Source organism: Penicillium taxi (genome assembly GCF_028828555.1).
Source record: "Penicillium taxi strain IBT 34144 chromosome Unknown utg000005l_segment0_segment0, whole genome shotgun sequence".
In the NCBI taxonomy this organism is placed as follows: Eukaryota; Fungi; Ascomycota; class Eurotiomycetes; order Eurotiales; family Aspergillaceae; genus Penicillium; species Penicillium taxi.
In genome coordinates this window covers 441,881-458,647 of record NW_026643207.1, presented here as the reverse complement: position 1 = coordinate 458,647, position 16,767 = coordinate 441,881, and the positions used below count along the sequence as shown (strand labels likewise).

The following is a 16,767-nucleotide window of genomic DNA, read 5'->3' as shown; positions in this document are numbered from 1 at the left end:
ATCCAATAACTAGTCTGGAGATGCGTGCATTGTGCTCCAATATCACATCAGAGCTCAAAAATAATTGTACCTATGTTGCCAGTGTTAGGGGCTCGAATTGCACTTGGTCGCTGGACTCTGGTCTCACTACCTGGTATATCACGAATAAACATGAGTTGGGCTCTAAGAGGCCCATGATTGTGGAAGCAATCAGCAAAAAGCTAGCAATTGTTTATATAAACAGCAGCTTTTCCGTCATACAGTATATCATGGCATCGAATTTGAACAATACTGGTGGAGGACTTTCGGTGAATGTTGGAAATGATACCCAATTCGTGGCGACAGAATGTTCCTTGCAGCCGGTTGTGCGAAGCTTCCAAGCATCTGTGAGCCTGGGTGTCTACGAAGAAAAAGAACTAGCCACTTAGGTCGATGTGAATGCCTCTGATACCAATTACCATATTGCGCTATACCCTGCCTGGGATAAGAGCCTTGGAATGAAAAAGGGTCAGGTATTTGGCATAAATTTCTAGGCATGGAAAGCTCTGGGCGTTTTCTTGGAAACTATGTTTGGAGGATACTTGAGTACCGCATCTGATACCTTTTTCTTCGAATCTTCCGATGCATCAGGATTTGGAATATACGCTACGGTAGACACGTTGGAATCCATAGTCTTTGGAAATTCCTCATTTTGTGTGTCGGATGACAGATTAACCTGCAGCATGAGAAACTTGGCCGCTGGCATGTCAAAAGCCATCAGAGACAACGCCTTCAGCGCCTATACTAGCGATTCTGCCAGTTCTTTTGCAGACATTGTTGTGCAGAATATCACCACCGGAAAGGTTCTGACCGATGACATATGTTGATATCTACTGGGAGTGGCTTACCCTCCCTGTACTTGTCTGGTTTCTGGGATCTTTATCCTGCTTGGGTAGTGCGTGGAGCACCTATCGAGCCTGGATGAAAACATGGATGAACAGTGTCACACCTCTTGTGCTCTCCTATCAACGCCAAGGTGACAATAACAGGAGCGGAGACAGTGCTGATCATGAAGCTGGAGGAGATGAGATGTTGTTGTTCCATAATCATTCTATGAAATAATATACGCAGAAAGCGGTGGAAATGAAGTCAAGACTGGCATACCAGTAAGGATGGGACTCAGTCTCTGCAACATTGAAACATCAGAACAGTTCTCTGTAGTTGAATTATCATACTTTAATATTTTATAATCTCATTTGATACTACTTCCGCAGAAAATGAGTAGCAATGGTGGAAGATTCACTGCCAGAATCAAAAGTTCACTTTCTATCTTTCTATTTATGAATTGCTCTAAAATCTACCTGTCATCCGTAGATACGATATGATGTTCTTCAGCGCGATCTTGGAAGCAACAGACAAAAAGCGGTGAGAATGCCATAGGTATGGATACCTAGGTATCTAAGCGTCCAGGTTCAACCTCTCGAGAAGATCATCTAGCTTATCCATCAAGATCTGGTAGTTCATAGCGTCTTCGGAGAACTCATCCTCGACGACGACGCCATCCAAAGTCCGAATTTCTCGAGTATAACTATGAGATAGCTGAGTCTTGTCTTCAGGAATGATGTCACTAGCAACCGAGACATCCAGCGCTTCCACGCCTTCAACGATTTTCGTCATATCATCCGATGAAGCACCCAACTCACCATCTTCAGCCGGAGTCTGCTGATCCATCATTCCTTCGAGACCGGCATCGTCAAATCGCAGTCGGAAGCGTTCATTGAGATAGAAGCGGATGTCGTCCAGCAGTTCAATTGAGTCGGTCTCTTGTCGTGCTTGGATACGCGCCGCAGACTCCTGAATTAGTTCGGCAAATTCCGGTGTATCTATGTGAGCCTCTAACCGATATGCAAAGAATCGAGCGCAGAACTCTTCTAGACGCTGGACACGCGTCGTCCATGCGGCCCTCATGATCTCATAGATATCGATATCATCCTCGTCCTTCCCTCGAGTCTTTGCCGCCCGGGACTGTGATACGCCACCACTTCCTAGCGTACTGATGACGACGGCGGCCTTGGTCTTTAGCTTCTCAATAAAAAGCATGTCGGCAGCGAACAGAACGTCAACCGCTATATAAAGTGGGAAATCAGCTCGCTCGGTATACAAGAAAGTGAGCATGATCTCCAACACTTCGGGCGAGCAATCCACATTGATAACATGCAGTTGGTCCTTGATATGAGCCTCGCGAAATGAAGATGTGAACATGATTTGGAAAAACTCGGAACGAAGCAGCATTGCTCGGTGGCATGGGAACAAGACCGATTTCGGTACATCGCCTTTCTCGGTTTCTTCCGGGAGTTGATCAGCTTGAAGCAGGACATCTGCAAAAATCGAATTGTTTTGATCCCACTTCACCTCATTTGCGTTTGATTTATCCACGACGATCTTGTTCCCAAGCACGTTCTTGCGAAACCACTCCTCTAGTTGATCTCGGCCCCTGCCAAGCTCGACGGTCCTCCGTTGTCTAGCAAGTCTTCTGTCTCCACTGTCGAGGATACTATCCATCAGGCTTGAAATCTCCAGATACTTAGCAATCTTATCGACTCCAGCAAAAACTTCTGACTCTGAGAATTCAGTTCCTGGACCGTTCCGTAGATCTCGTGGAGCTTCGCCCAAGTATAGATATTTTATCGCAGCACGGAATGCCTCAGGGGGGATACTGCTGGGGAGTTTCCATGCTTTGGTTTCCGTAGCTGTTTCTAGCTTTCTACGGAAATATGGAGATCGGGCCGCCAGAATGAATTTGTGCAATTGGAGTGATTCATCAGACGCTGTCACCACAATATCGGATGTTATGGGAACTTCTCGAGTAAGAAGTGAGGATGTATGTGCAGCGAGAGGTTGTATAGGATCAGTTGACTTAGAATAGTCATATTCAAGGAGGAGTCTGCGGATACGATCATTCAAGGCATTATATAGACATCTATGAACATTCAATTGTCAGTCTTTGTCAAATGCACAGGGAAGTAGTACATGTAATAGCAGCATAGATAGAATACCTTTCGCCTTGGAATGTATCCCGTTCACAAAGCGAGCCTGATTCCAACAATAACTGTGCTACTTCATAGTGCCCACAAAGACTTGCCTATCGGAAATTACTACATGTTTGAAGTATAGGTAGGCTTATAAAGCATGATTAATTCTGGAAACTTACTAGGATCAGAGGAGTATAGTCATATGGGTCACGGGCATTAACATTGACCCCTTCAGTGATCTTTTCCTGGCAGACCTTCAGGTCTCCCTTACGGCAAGCACTGCAAAGTTCCCGAAAAGGCTCACTGAGGTCCAACGGGTTATCATCCTTGATAGCACCTTCTTTGATCAACTTTTTCTCATTGTGTAAGCTGATTTCCAGCTGGTCTTTACGCAGGATAGTGCGCTCTGCCATTGTTCTAAATCACAAGAAATAAATCAAAAATATACAAATAAAGTGGGATGAGGAAACATGCGGGACAATCGATAAGAATCACGTGAAACAGTTGCCACATTTGTCATCCGTGAAGTGAATAGTTAGGTAAGTAACTAGAAACTAGATAGTGCATAGGCTTCAAAATTGAGATATCTGAGTATCCTTCATCAGTGTTTGGTGTATCACACAAGTATAAAGAATGATAATAAATGTTCCTTCTGTGATGAATCCTTTTTGTTTCAATTTGATTAGCCTTACATCTTATGTTTTCGGTCGAAAAAACCGTCACCGCCCCAACTCCGTTAGGGCAAGTGTCATAGCGCAACGGTTGCCCAGCAACAATGAATCTCCCAAACACAAAGCTGTCTTTGGATCTTGAAGCTTCATCTGCACACCACCACTCCTCTACTACGCTTCCCTTTAATTCTTTTACTAACAAAGCAGAATATTTTCTCTTTCATGCCTATTACTCACTACCTTTGACATCATATTTGTTTTGAGTTTCCTCCAATCTTCCCCTGGAGTCTTTCGGCATCACTTCTCAAACCGGCGCCATGGCGATTGCTTTGGCTGAAGCGGATAAGTATGAGATCTTGGAAAAGATTGGTGAGCTTCCTGACTTGCAATCAATTAGAACTTCATATTGATGATCTTCTTCTAAGGCTGTGGCTCTTTCGGCATCATTCGCAAAGTGAAGCGCAAGTCGGATGGTTTTGTATGTTCATTGGCCCTATATACAAGAAAACGTCAATTTCTAACAGGTTCCCTAGATTTTGTGCCGCAAAGAGATCAATTACATCAAAATGTCGCAGAAAGAACGTGAGCAACTCACCGCCGAGTTCAACATCCTCAGCTCCCTTCGTCATGCCAACATCGTTGCATATTATCACCGAGAACACCTAAAAGCCAGCCAGGATTTATACCTCTACATGGAGTACTGTGGCGGAGGTGATCTCAGTATGGTTATCAAGAATCTGAAGAAGGCGAACAAGTTTGCTGAAGAGGAGTTCGTCTGGCGCATTCTGTCGCAGCTCATCACTGCACTCTTCCGCTGTCACTACGGATCGGATCCTGCGGATGTAGGGTCAAATATCTTGGGTGCACCCGTCAAAGCTGCTGGACTCAAGGGAAAGCAGGGATCAGTCACCATCCTGCATCGAGATCTCAAACCCGAAAACATTTTCCTCGGTTGTGACAACACTGTCAAGCTGGGTGACTTCGGTCTGTCCAAGCAGATGCACTCCCATGACTTTGCGTCCACATATGTCGGAACTCCTTTTTACATGTCCCCCGAGATCTGTGCCGCGGAGAAATACACCCTTCGATCAGATATCTGGGCTGTCGGCTGTATCATGTACGAGCTCTGCCAAAAAGAACCTCCCTTCAATGCCCGCACCCACATTCAATTGGTACAAAAGATTCGGGAGGGAAAATATGCTCCCCTCCCCGACTTCTATTCCCCGGAGCTCAAAAATGTCATCGGAAGCTGTCTGCGAGTCAACCCCGATCACCGACCAGACACTGCTGCTTTGATCAACCTTCCCATTATTCGTCTTATGCGCAAAGAGAAGGAAGTTGTCGATCTTGGCAAGACTCTGCGGAGACGTGAAGAGGTTGCCGTTCAGAAAGTGAAGGAGATGGAGATTCTGTTAGCCAAATCGGAAAAAGACAAGGCGCAGATGAATACCGACGTTGAAAATGCAGTTCGGCGAGAGTGGGAAGTCAAGGCACGTTTGGAGATCAACCGTCAGGTACAAAATGAACTTGACCGTCTCAGAAAACGCTTCGAGGCAGAAGTCCAAGAGCGTGTTGCCATTGAGGTGGAGAAGCAGAAAAAGCTCAACCAGCCTCGTGAAGACATACGTCGTCGCAGCGCCCACGGCTCAAGTACATCCAGGCCATCGTCAAGTGCCAGTACTTCCGGATCACGATCTTCTGGCGCTATGAGCGATGAGAGTGACAGTCAGTTGAGCTGTGATACGAGTCAGGTATTGTCTGACTCTCCTACTCTGAATGTCAAGAAACAGCCAAAGAAGGAGACTCGCACTCCATACGCTCGCTCCAAGACTATTGCTGTTGTCGAATCTCCAATCGACGTACAAATGGCCGAGCCATCTCCCATTTCCATCGCTTCGCTCTCCTTGTCTCCGCGTCGCACCTCGGCTAATACAGCCTCCCGTAACATCTTCGCCGAAGCCGGAAAAAATAAGGCCAAGTGGGAACCTACTCTCGCATACTCTGATGATGAAGATGACACTCCCGACCTTCCCTCGCCCACTCGTCCTAAGGTGAAGCCTGACCCTTTCAAGGCTCCACGCCAACCCCTCCTGCGACAGAACACGGCCGCACTCATGCAGAAGCTGGAATCACAACCCACCCTTTTCCCCTCCAATGGCTCGCGCCTGCCTCAGATGTCCAACGGCCCATCTTCGTCTCAATTAGACAGCCGTCCTGGCACGAGTGAGGGTCGCAATATCTCCCCTCATCGACGTCTTGCTAAGGTCCCCTCATCTGCAAACCTTGCTGCAGACGCCTCTCCCACTCGGAAGGGCAGCATCAAAACCATCAAGAAAGTCCCCTCAAAGGTCAATGTTGGCGGTGAAGAGATGTTTAAGGCTGTTATGCAGCGCAACATGGGCGGACGCACTTTGGTTGAACTCGCACAGGCACGAGCTGGCGGACGCACTGCTGACGAGGTCACAAAGCGTTGCTCAAGTGACTCTAGAGCCACTGTTTCAGTCTCAAGTCTCAAATCTTCTGCTCCAGATCCCCCTGCGATCTGGGATCCCGAGTGTGATGAGATGCCCAGTCCCTTCTTGACTCGAGGACGCAAGGTTATTCGCAATCTCCGTTAATTCTCATTCTTTACTATATTACAATGGTGTTCCCTGGCGTTGTGGCTGGTGAGTTTCGGAAAGACGGTTATTATTATTATTTTTCATTCTTCATTCTTCATTCTTCATTCTTCGTTTATTCTTGTCATCGTGTTCGCATACCTCTCTTCCATCGACGGAGTTGTGTTCTTTCTTGCAGCCACGCAAAACATGGGGTTGATAACAACTTTCCCGTCAACTTTATCCAACTCTTACTCAGCAACCTTGCGCCGACCTTTTATCGAACTCGACCTTTATTTCCTTTGTGACGCCGTGATGCCCTACTTTTCTAATGCCCTTCCTACAAGAGAAGTTTCTTGTACATCATTTGGTTCTTGATCAACCACTTGGACGGATTTTTACCATTCTTTCTTCGATGGCATATCAAGTCATTTGGTTTTGCATAATTACAATGTTACCAATGCCCTTTCAGTTACTTTTTCTTGTCTTTTCTTTTTCCAGTCTTTGACATGAAAGTCACCAACTACTTTCTTGGTTTGGCCCATATCTTTCACTTTCCATTGTCACAATTCATCTGTTTTCGAACGACATTTTGGTTACTTCTATCGGTGTAAAATAGCATTTTCAAGGATTTCAAATTCTTATTTTGATTCATTCCATACTTGAACTTCGATTGTTATGAGTCTTAGAAGACGTCAAGCTACCAGTTAAGATATAGATCCTCGACTGACTCATGAAAGCTATCAATTTTCCAGTCTGTAATAGTCTTCTCACGATTTCTTCCCCAAATCGATGGACAGAATTAGCTGGTAGGGTATCGCGTTCAGTTTTGTTTTGTTGCTCGGTTCATGATAGCTTCATCAGACGCAATGCCTTGGTCACCATTAAGGAACCCAGGCTTTCTTGTTCTTTTAAGGATTAGGCATCCTCGTCTGTAACCTCCTCAATCTGAACCTGTTTTAGTTCTTCGTTAAACTGCCGTTCTAGCTCTGCCAATGACCTTTCTTCATCACCCAATGTCCGGTCTGCTGTTACCGGCGATTGATCCGTTTGTGGGCCTGTCTTTTTCTCGGCTGCATCAGCTCCATAACCGGCCTTCTCAAGTTTGTCTACCTCCTCAGGCTCCAACAACAAATCTCCTCGGCCCTTCATTGCGTCCAGATTTGCCCTGACTGATGAGGGCATAAATGCGTCAATAGCCTCCTGTCGCAAATCCCGAAGCTGAGGCTTGGCTTCGTAGACAAGCTTAGACTCGATCACTGGTTTGGGTGGGGGTTGATGACGCCCAGCGGCGGGTTTTCTATCCTCCTTCGATCTCTTCAATCGCTGTATGTATTCGGGCGTATCTGGTGGTGGAGAATCCTGCGGCATGGGTATGAGTAAGGCCTCCTCTTCAGTGAGGAACTTTACACCGTCTTCTAGCTCACTCGTCTCACTTTCTGAGTCATCCCGTCTCCGCTTCCCAAGCACGTCTCCTCCCTCTCGTCTGGGTCTATCCTCTCTTTTAGGGCCAGAATAATCTCTCCATTTGGGGAAAGTGGGCGCCTTGTCGCCCAGAAGTTCACGTGCTTTCAGAACAGCCTTTAGTTCCCGCTCGAGTGCTTCTTTGAGCTCCTTATCTCTGCCCTGTAATTTCTTCCCTGATTCCTCTAGTGACTTGTAGTCGTTGATTTGTCGCTTAAGTCGCTCTGGGTTCTGTTGCCCTAATTTTTCATTTCGACGGGCCAATGCCTCGGCTTTCCCCTTCTTTAGGGCTTTCTGCTTGTCCTGCTTTCGCTGCGCTGCGGCAGGGTTCATATCCCTGTCCTTGTCCTTGGCCATATCAGCAGTAGCTTCGAAAGCCTTTCCAGTAAACACTAGCAGGAAGCTTTCGTATTGTCGCGAATGGCCTTCAAAGAGCCTCCTGGTCCCAATCAGGTGTATGCCCACTTATGTGTCTCGGGACAGTTTGGTCTCGCACCGGCAAGGTGTGCAGGGGTGTGTATGGATCGAATATTGCTCGGGGGCGTAAGAGACGGCAGAATTTGTGATCAAAGCGTCAGCTCTCCAACTTTGTAGGTCGCCTTAAGTCGGGCAGTCGGGTTGAGAAAAGACGTGCAGACAGATGTGGAGGATCGGATCAATGGTCGGGATATTTGTCAAAACAAAAAAAAAAAAAAAAAAACTTGAAGAGGGATTTTTACCACCGCGTGGTTGGTCTCTGGGGAGTAGCTGCAAGCCTGGTCGTAGAGATTGCGCCAAGTAGATGTAGTAATTGTCGATGCAGCCTCATGAATTAGGCAGCAGATGGGAAGTTCAGGCTTATTGGGTAGGTTGGGTAGATTGGGTAGATCGGGAAGGAGGGGAAAAAGGAAGAAAGTAAGGCGTTGAATCGGGGTAAAACCCGAAGCAGGTTGAAGCTAACATTCGAAGGCGGAGTGAGCGGGAAAGCTATCCGTGGTTCTGGATGGATCCTATACTTCCCCCATAGACCTCTTATAGTTCCTACGTTATTCACTTTTATTGACAGCTTACTTTCTGATCTCAGCCTTGTTACTTCATGGCTTTTCTGGCACTAAAACTGATATCGCCTTATATCTCTACCTTGTTCCATTGCAGCACTACATACCTAGGAAGAATTATAGGTTGTGGAACCAAACAGGAATAGGAAGCCCTATATCCAATGTTGCAATCTTTATTCGTTCGTTCTATTGATATTTTTATAATTATCTATATAAAATATGACTCTTCCTTCCCTTTTTAATCAGTGTAGTCTATACGTATATATATACATATATATTTATTTTACGTAGTACCATCTCCCCATCAAAAGTCAAGAATACCTCCAGGGCTGCCTAGGTACATAGGTGAAAACATTGAATCAAATCCCAAACTCTTGTTTCTGTGGAACTGAGGTTCATGAGCCGCGCGCTCTGATCAAAGTTGCCGCCGAAAATTGATTTATTGCCCCTCTCTCCAGCGGCTCCCATTACTTTTCCGCCTTCTTCCCCTTCCTCATGAGATCCCATCGAACCGCGCACCGTTCTTCTTAACCCCTCACCATGACCTGCGGTCCACTCGGTCTCACGAGTTTCATCGACGCTTCGTAGACTGGAATCGGAGCATGTATTTGCCCACCAAATGTCCGTCTCAGCCTCTTCGATCCCCGACACCTCGCTTGGCCTCACCTCCTCCGAAATCCAGATCCTTCGACAACAGCAACAGATTGCTCTGCAAAATACCCATGCGAACAATGGTGCTGCTAGGGGTAGAGGGACGGGATATACTAGCAACTCCAGCTCGCGCGCTACCAGTGCCGCGAGCAGTCATGGCCGCTTGTTGCTTGACCCGGAAAGTCTCTCTGCACTATCACATCAGCTGGGTCACCTCGAGCGTCGCATCAGTGGCCAGATCGACTATGTAGGTGAACTGTTCGGTTCCCCCTCTATATCACCATCTGACTGGTCTTTTTAACATTCAAACATAGCTCTCGCAACAAATCACAGATTCCGTTAAGCGCAGCCGCAGTGGTGTGTTGAAAACAATCGAGGCGGTAGAGGCTGAGATGGACCGGACTCGTTCCATGATGGCCTCTGCTGACGAGTTGGACAACGAGTTGGCCAAAATCGGCCATATTCGTGATATTGTCAAGTCTTTTCGCGGCCGAATCGAAAGCTTGGATCGCCGGATGGACCAGTCCCGTCGACGACGCTGATACACCTTCATCCTACAAACCCCACCTTCACACGGACCATTGTCTCAACATACAATCACATCACCCTCCATACTTTATCTCTTATACCGCACTTTCTCCGATCCCCCATCTTACAGCTCAACGCAGCTGATATTCAGTCTGACTCTGAGAACATAAAACTTTCAAAACTAAAAATGCTCAATATAAGAGTACTGTCCTCGCGGACACCCTTTCGTTTATTCAATCAACATACAACTCATCTCGTTTTATTTTCGCAGTTGGAAGAACTGCATACATATCTCGCAGCACTTTTCGGTCCCGGTGACTCCATGTGCGCTTTGGATGGCGCATAGGATTTGTTCAACTAGTACTTTCTTTCTTTCTTCCTTTCATTTCACTACTGACCACTTGCAAATTGATGATTACCATGATGATGGGATTTAATGTATTTTTCTATCTTTATTTGGTGGCGTGCATAAACATGATCTTTGTTGGCCCTCTGTTTTGATATTTTGGTTTTGTGGTTTCGATTCCCCTGTATGTCCTATAGCATCTGACTTCGGCCATCGTCCACCAAGATTTTGGTTCCTTTTCAAAATGTGCAGAGTAGACTAGTCGGGACAGCAGCTAGGCCTTAACCTTAAGCTACTTGCCATAAGCTGTTCAAAATTGGGGAATGAAAGAGCCTCGGTTCGTGATAATACAGGTGGAAAAGGATGTGAGGTGTAGCTTTCGAGTACTCTAGTGTAGTTGGCATTAGAAGTTGCCTGAGGATGCGAAAGATACTTGATCGAAAGAAGCTGTGGGCCTGGATTCAATATACGTTTGAGATAGCAACAGAGCCCATATTGGCAGCCTGGTGGACACCTTGTATCAGACAAGGTTGAGGTGTTCGCACATGGCAGATAACATTCCATTGAAGATCTGGATTCATATTTTAAGGGGCTTATCTTCTTGATTTGACTCCTTTTGGCGATCCTTGAGTTTTTGACTACGCCGGTCAGTCTGAGGAAATCGCTTCTCAGTGTCACAGACAAGGCAGCGAATCACCAGTACATCAGCCCATGGCTTTTTGCGTTCCCGGCTAGCATTTTGGACTTCATGGATGCAGTTGATACCAGGAGTTAATATGGTATCACAGCGCTTGCAAAATGATCGCTTTACAGGCACCTCTAGTCTTGTCTGTGATTTCAAGGATACACCTCGCATCTGGGAGATATACAGCCTCGATAGGTTGTTCAGGGATCTTTTGACAGGTCTCTCTTTGAGAACCCTAGAGTTTGTGTTTATTTGAATGTTTGCACCATTTTTCACCGGGCTTTCAGTTGCAAGGCTGCTGATATTATTTGTTTTGCTGGTCACAGTAGTTGCAGTTTGGTCATTTTGAAGGGTCAAATTGTGAAGATATTCTGATGCAAGCTGTAGATAGCTTGATCGAGCTTTCAAGTGACTTTTTCCATTTTTAGTCTCTTTCTGGATCTTCACTTTGGCCATTGTAATTGTGGAATTGTGGAGGTTTAAACGCCATGAATCGTCGAGAACAAAATCGATCCATGAACTAGTCCGCATTTGGAGTGCCATAAGCGCACGTGACATGACATTTCACGTCTGGTTCAGCCCTCATCCCCTCTCACCCATCCTTCATCATTTTCCCAACCACTCCCGATCTGCCAATTCTCGGCGAATTCAACATCTAAGCTGACTCGTCCACTTTCTGGATTTTCACTTCTTCCACTCATCCCACTTTTCTTTTTACCCCCTCCCACTTCACAACATCCGCAAACATGTCTGCTGAAGAAGACCTGATCGACTACTCTGACGAGGAGCTCCAGACTACAACTGCGCCAGTTGCAGCTGCAGCTGCCCCCGCTGCCGCCAATGGTGGCGCCGACAAGCAGGGCGATCTGACCGTTTCTGGCGGTGGTGATAAGAAGGGTAGTTACGTCGGTATTCACTCGACTGGTTTCCGCGACTTTTTGCTCAAGGGCGAGCTTCTGCGCGCCATTACCGACTGCGGCTTCGAACATCCATCGGAGGGTTAGTCTAATCATTTATCCTGCATGCTTTCCTCCATTGTTGCAAGCTCCAACGTCCGTCCATCGTCGCGAAGAATTCCATCGGTCAGTGTTCGGCAATCTATCGCTCCTCAATCTGCAAGCGACATGGGGATAGTTTGTTCCTGAACATTCTCAATCTACGTCCCATCTCGGTTGGCTGCTTGACATATGCCGTACGGGTTGGTTTTTTTTTCCCACATCCAAGGCTACGGTCGGCAGTTCATTCAGGATATTTGTTTCTTTCTCGGGGTCAAATATTTCTCCTGGTGGAATACAATGCGATCCTTCAATCGTCGGTATCGCAAATCACACGCGTCCCTCATGTCGTTTGCAGGCCAGACTTCTCAGCAGAAGGCTTCGTAGCTTTCCTTCGATCATCCGGGATGATCGTAGGTGGTATTTTGGGAGACATGGGGTTTAATTTGGTAGACGGACGGACGTTGCGACAGCACTTTTTCACTCCTTTTTTTTTCTTGCTCTCTTCGAACACAAGTCTAATCTTCTATCTGCATTTTCACAGTCCAGCAAGTATGCATTCCAACTGCAATTTTGAACGTCGATGTTCTTTGCCAGGCCAAGTCTGGTCTCGGTAAGACTGCTGTCTTTGTCCTGACCACCCTCCACCAGCTGGAAGCGGTTCCTGGAGAGTGCTCTATTCTTGTCATGTGCCACACCCGTGAGCTGGCCTACCAGATCAAGAACGAATACGCCCGTTTCTCCAAGTATCTGCCCGATGTCAAGACTGCGGTCTTCTACGGTGGTACCCCCATGCAGAAGGACATCGAGCTACTGTCCAACAAAGAGACCTACCCCAACATCATTGTTGCCACCCCCGGTCGTCTGAACGCTCTTGTCCGGGACAAGCATCTGTCGTTGCGTAACGTCAAAGCTTTTGTTCTAGACGAGTGTGATCGCATGCTTGACCAGATCGGTAGGGTCCGACCCCACATCTATTTTTTATCAATTACTAATTTTTTCCCCACGAATCAGACATGCGTCGCGATGTTCAGGAGATCTTCCGTGCCACTCCTGCCGACAAGCAGGTCATGATGTTCAGCGCTACTCTTTCCAAAGATGTTCGCCCGATTTGCAAGAAGTTCATGCGCAACCCTCTCGAAGTCTACGTTGATGACGACAACAAGCTCACTCTGCACGGTCTCCAGCAGTACTACGTTAAGCTCAGTGAGAGTGAGAAAAACCGCAAGCTCAATGAACTCTTGGATAGCCTGGAGTTCAACCAGGTCATTATCTTTGTGAAGAGCACCGTTCGTGCCAACGAGCTGGACAAGCTGCTCCGCGAGTGCAACTTCCCCAGTATTGCTGTCCACTCCGGGGTTAGCCAGGAGGAACGGTACGTGTTTCGTGCTTCAGACTCAATAACTTAGTAAATAATTGCTGACCCCTCTCAAGTATCAAACGCTACAAGGAATTCAAGGAATTCAACAAGCGTATCTGCGTTGCCACCGACGTTTTCGGCCGTGGTATCGATATTGAGCGCATCAACCTTGCCATCAACTATGATTTGCCCGCAGATGCCGACTCTTACCTCCACCGCGTCGGTCGTGCCGGTCGTTTCGGTACCAAGGGTCTTTCTATCTCTTTCGTCAGCAGCGAAGAAGATGAGAAGGTTCTGAAGGAGATCGAGAAACGGTTTGAGGTCGCTTTGCCGTATGTCCCCATTGCTTTTCTGTCACTTTTGCAAGAGACCGACGACTAATTACGAATACAGTGAATACCCGGAGGAGGGAGTGGACTCGACAACCTACATGGCCTAAGTTGCCGGGTAGAGATGGACTCTTGTATTGAATTTTCAGACGAAAATACTTACATGACTCGCTTTAATTTCGTTTTCACTGGTGAATCTTTCGTTTTGATATGGCGCACTTTTTCAGGATCGAGGTTTTTCTTATCGACAAGGTCGCTGAACAGCAGCACAGGACCCTTTTTTTCAAGATAAGAACGGAATCAAAATAGCCAAAAATGCAATTTGCTCTGCTTCCATTCGCGTTACTTTGTAGGGTGCAGATAACCCTTCAAGGTTAAGGTAGTCCCAAGGTCCACCCCGTGCCGCTTCAAATTTCAGTCGAAACCAAATTAGATACTGCCAAGTCTATAACTTTCGACACGATAATCGTCTCTAACCTCTTATAGAATATGGAGTCCATACTTCTAGACTTCACTGATTGGTGAGGCTTGAAACCGTGGGGATCAAAGCGTCGGTTCGTTTTTCGCCCTGGACTCAAATCAAGCATTTTTTACCCTTTTGGCTGAAGTGACAGTGCCGATCTCATGCATGATATGCCAAAATCTAATAAATCCATTGGCCATGCATGCACTGTTGTTTCGTTGAATGTTACAAGGGCCGGATTAGATTGCATATTGACAAGGTCAGGATGAAACAAAGGTACGGAGGAACACTTGACTCTTACTATATTGGGCCATAGTGCTCCATTTTACCAATCTAAGGTCAGAGAAGCTGGTCCACACAGTTTCAGCTATTTCAAATCATTACTCGCGCTTTCTCCTCTTTCCCCTCTGCGTTGTATTTTCTCGGATCTACCTATACTTGAGGGTTTGGCATATTGAGATATTGAAATAGAGATAGACATGGGAGTTACAATACAGCTAGCAGTCCTTACTGCTGCTGTAGCTCTTTTCTTCTTCCTGAGAGGTCTTTCGTCGAAAAAGACACTAGCACCACTACCTCCAGGTCCCCCTAAAAAGCCTCTCATTGGAAACCTGCTAGATCTTCCTGGCGCAGGTCAACAGGAATGGATTCACTGGCTAAAACACAAGGATCTCTATGGTCCCTTGAGCTCTGTTTCAGTTTTCGGACAAAACATAATCCTCATTAACGATAAAAGAATTGCATATGAGATTCTGGAAAAGAATTCTGCCAAACACTCGTCCCGTCCTCACTTCACGTTTGCAGAACAGATGTATGTGCTTCCAGCTAATGTAACTGGAAAACGGATGCTCATGATTATACAGTTGTGGTTGGGATAGGGCGCCTGTGAATCAGGATAACAATGCTTTTCTGAAGACTTTCCGCCGAGCAGCTGCCCGCACGATAGGAACCCAGGCATCTATTGCTAAATATGATCGTCTTATTGAAGATGAGATGAGACACTTCTTATGGCGGGTTCTTGATAACCCCAAGAAGTTCATTGATCATAATCGAAGGTTTGTGGGATCGTGAATATCAGGCTGCGTCTCTGTTAATCATCAAATTAGTGCCGCCGTCGGCTTGATCTTGAAAATTACCTATGGATATACTACTGAACCGTCCAAAGAGGACCCATTGGTTGCCCTCGCTGACTTGACCCTGCAGCAATTCTCCGAGGCTATCATTCCAGGTGCATTCTTAGTTGATCTGATTCCTGCATGTTAGTTTGTTTAGTTTATCCCACCTTTTCAGGTGCCAGGTCTAACATGATAATATAGTGATCTACATCCCTGAGTGGTTCCCAGGTGGTGGATTCAAGACTATAGGGAGATTCTATTATGACACCCTTAGAAGGCTCGTGGAAAGTCCATTTGCGTTTACTAAATACCAGAAGAGCCAGAACATCAGTAAGAACCCATCTCTTGTGTCGGAACTGCTGGACCAGGGAGAAGATGACGACCTGGTTAAATGGCTCGCAGTGGGACTTTACGGTGGAGGGGCAGATACGGTACGTTCAAGCCTACCTCTGGCATTATTCTCGTCATCTCATGATTGAGGTATAGTATGGAATGGGATTTGTGATACTAATGAAAAATACAGACTGTTTCTACTATGGAAGCATTCTTCCTCGCCATGTTACTCTACCCAGAGGTGCAGGGTAAGGCACAAGCCGAGCTTGACCATGTCCTTGGTGAAACGACCCTTCCAACTGTGGCAGATCGACCAAAACTGCCATACATCAATGCGATCGTACGAGAACTTCTTCGCTGGCACCCTGTTGCACCACTGGGCGTTCCACACCGAGCTGATGAAGACGATATTATCAATGGATTCTTGATTCCAAAGAATGCAGTCCTAATCGCAAATATCTGGTATGAATATCCTGTCAACTCTTGAGATGCAAAAACTTTACTAATGATTTATTACAGGGGATTCAACCACGATCCAGAAGTTTATTCCAATCCATCACAATTTAAACCGGAGCGGTTCCTTGGCGTTGATGACAAGGATGCTGTTCCCGATTCACAAAGCTTCGGCTTTGGTCGTCGTATTTGCCCTGGCAGGCTGTTTGCCGATACTTCCTTATACATCATGGTTGCGCATACCCTTTCGGTCTTCAATCTCAACAAGGCTGTTGGTGAAGATGGTCGTGAAATTGATGTGGAGGCTAAGTTTACAGCGGGTATCATCAGTCACCCGGAGCCATTTTCTTGTGCTTTTACTCCTCGCAGTGAGAGTCATAAACAGCTTATTGAAGAGTTCCAACGGGAGAATCCTTTCAAGAAAGGAAATGCGGACGAACTTCTGGCTGCTTTGAACGAGAGAAACGTCTCTCACAATGATGGACGCGCCTCGTAGAAAATCGATTGGTGAAGAGCGAGGAAAAGATTCATCTCAATCTAGGCGCTATTCGCTAGCAAGGTCAACCCTTGGCCTTTCAATGGCACGAATTATTCAATACTTCGTGAATCTGACCTCGACGACAAATCGTGCTTACGACGTACGTGGTACTATGACAGCTGGGGCCAAATTGATAAATTTAACTTTACAACCGCGGTAACTGATTGCTGCAAGGTTTGATAGATTAGTTGAGTCTTATACCCGAATGTAAA

At 46.4% G+C, this 16,767-nt stretch overlaps 8 protein-coding genes across 8 annotated transcripts; 5 read left to right on the top strand and 3 right to left on the bottom strand.

The window, feature by feature from the left end:
- Window positions 1-20: 20 nt before the first annotated feature.
- Window positions 21-1,080, top strand: N7495_007539 (uncharacterized protein; the record flags this gene model as incomplete). Its single annotated transcript, XM_057210190.1, has 4 exons — window positions 21-365; window positions 408-491; window positions 513-821; window positions 859-1,080. 4 exons carry the CDS (start codon window positions 21-23, stop codon window positions 1,078-1,080), a joined length of 960 nt encoding a protein of 319 aa, XP_057059733.1.
- A 336-nt stretch (window positions 1,081-1,416) lies between these two features.
- On the bottom strand, window positions 1,417-3,403 carry N7495_007538 (ankyrin repeat and BTB/POZ domain protein; the record flags this gene model as incomplete). The annotated part of the gene is made up of 3 exons (XM_057210189.1): window positions 1,417-2,938; window positions 3,015-3,100; window positions 3,170-3,403. 3 exons carry the CDS (start codon window positions 3,401-3,403, stop codon window positions 1,417-1,419), a joined length of 1,842 nt encoding a protein of 613 aa, XP_057059732.1.
- A 575-nt stretch (window positions 3,404-3,978) lies between these two features.
- Window positions 3,979-6,279, top strand: nimA (serine/threonine protein kinase nimA; the record flags this gene model as incomplete). The annotated part of the gene is made up of 3 exons (XM_057210188.1): window positions 3,979-4,030; window positions 4,087-4,139; window positions 4,195-6,279. 3 exons carry the CDS (start codon window positions 3,979-3,981, stop codon window positions 6,277-6,279), a joined length of 2,190 nt encoding a protein of 729 aa, XP_057059731.1.
- Window positions 6,280-7,176: 897 nt separating this feature from the next.
- Window positions 7,177-8,079, bottom strand: N7495_007536 (WW domain binding protein 11; the record flags this gene model as incomplete). Its single annotated transcript, XM_057210187.1, has 1 exon — window positions 7,177-8,079. One exon carries the CDS (start codon window positions 8,077-8,079, stop codon window positions 7,177-7,179), a length of 903 nt encoding a protein of 300 aa, XP_057059730.1.
- Window positions 8,080-9,378: 1,299 nt separating this feature from the next.
- Window positions 9,379-9,952, top strand: N7495_007535 (uncharacterized protein; the record flags this gene model as incomplete). Its single annotated transcript, XM_057210186.1, has 2 exons — window positions 9,379-9,657; window positions 9,725-9,952. 2 exons carry the CDS (start codon window positions 9,379-9,381, stop codon window positions 9,950-9,952), a joined length of 507 nt encoding a protein of 168 aa, XP_057059729.1.
- A 909-nt stretch (window positions 9,953-10,861) lies between these two features.
- Window positions 10,862-11,425, bottom strand: N7495_007534 (ribonuclease P Rpr2/Rpp21/SNM1 subunit; the record flags this gene model as incomplete). The annotated part of the gene is made up of 1 exon (XM_057210185.1): window positions 10,862-11,425. The coding sequence occupies one exon, from the start codon at window positions 11,423-11,425 to the stop codon at window positions 10,862-10,864; it is 564 nt and encodes a 187-aa protein (XP_057059728.1).
- Window positions 11,426-11,715: 290 nt separating this feature from the next.
- N7495_007533 (ATP-dependent RNA helicase SUB2) lies at window positions 11,716-13,763 on the top strand (the record flags this gene model as incomplete). The annotated part of the gene is made up of 5 exons (XM_057210184.1): window positions 11,716-11,968; window positions 12,509-12,919; window positions 12,979-13,339; window positions 13,399-13,656; window positions 13,718-13,763. 5 exons carry the CDS (start codon window positions 11,716-11,718, stop codon window positions 13,761-13,763), a joined length of 1,329 nt encoding a protein of 442 aa, XP_057059727.1.
- An 832-nt stretch (window positions 13,764-14,595) lies between these two features.
- Window positions 14,596-16,513, top strand: N7495_007532 (cytochrome P450; the record flags this gene model as incomplete). Its single annotated transcript, XM_057210183.1, has 6 exons — window positions 14,596-14,927; window positions 14,980-15,171; window positions 15,223-15,374; window positions 15,433-15,662; window positions 15,755-16,026; window positions 16,084-16,513. The coding sequence occupies 6 exons, from the start codon at window positions 14,596-14,598 to the stop codon at window positions 16,511-16,513; spliced, it is 1,608 nt and encodes a 535-aa protein (XP_057059726.1).
- Window positions 16,514-16,767: the final 254 nt, after the last annotated feature.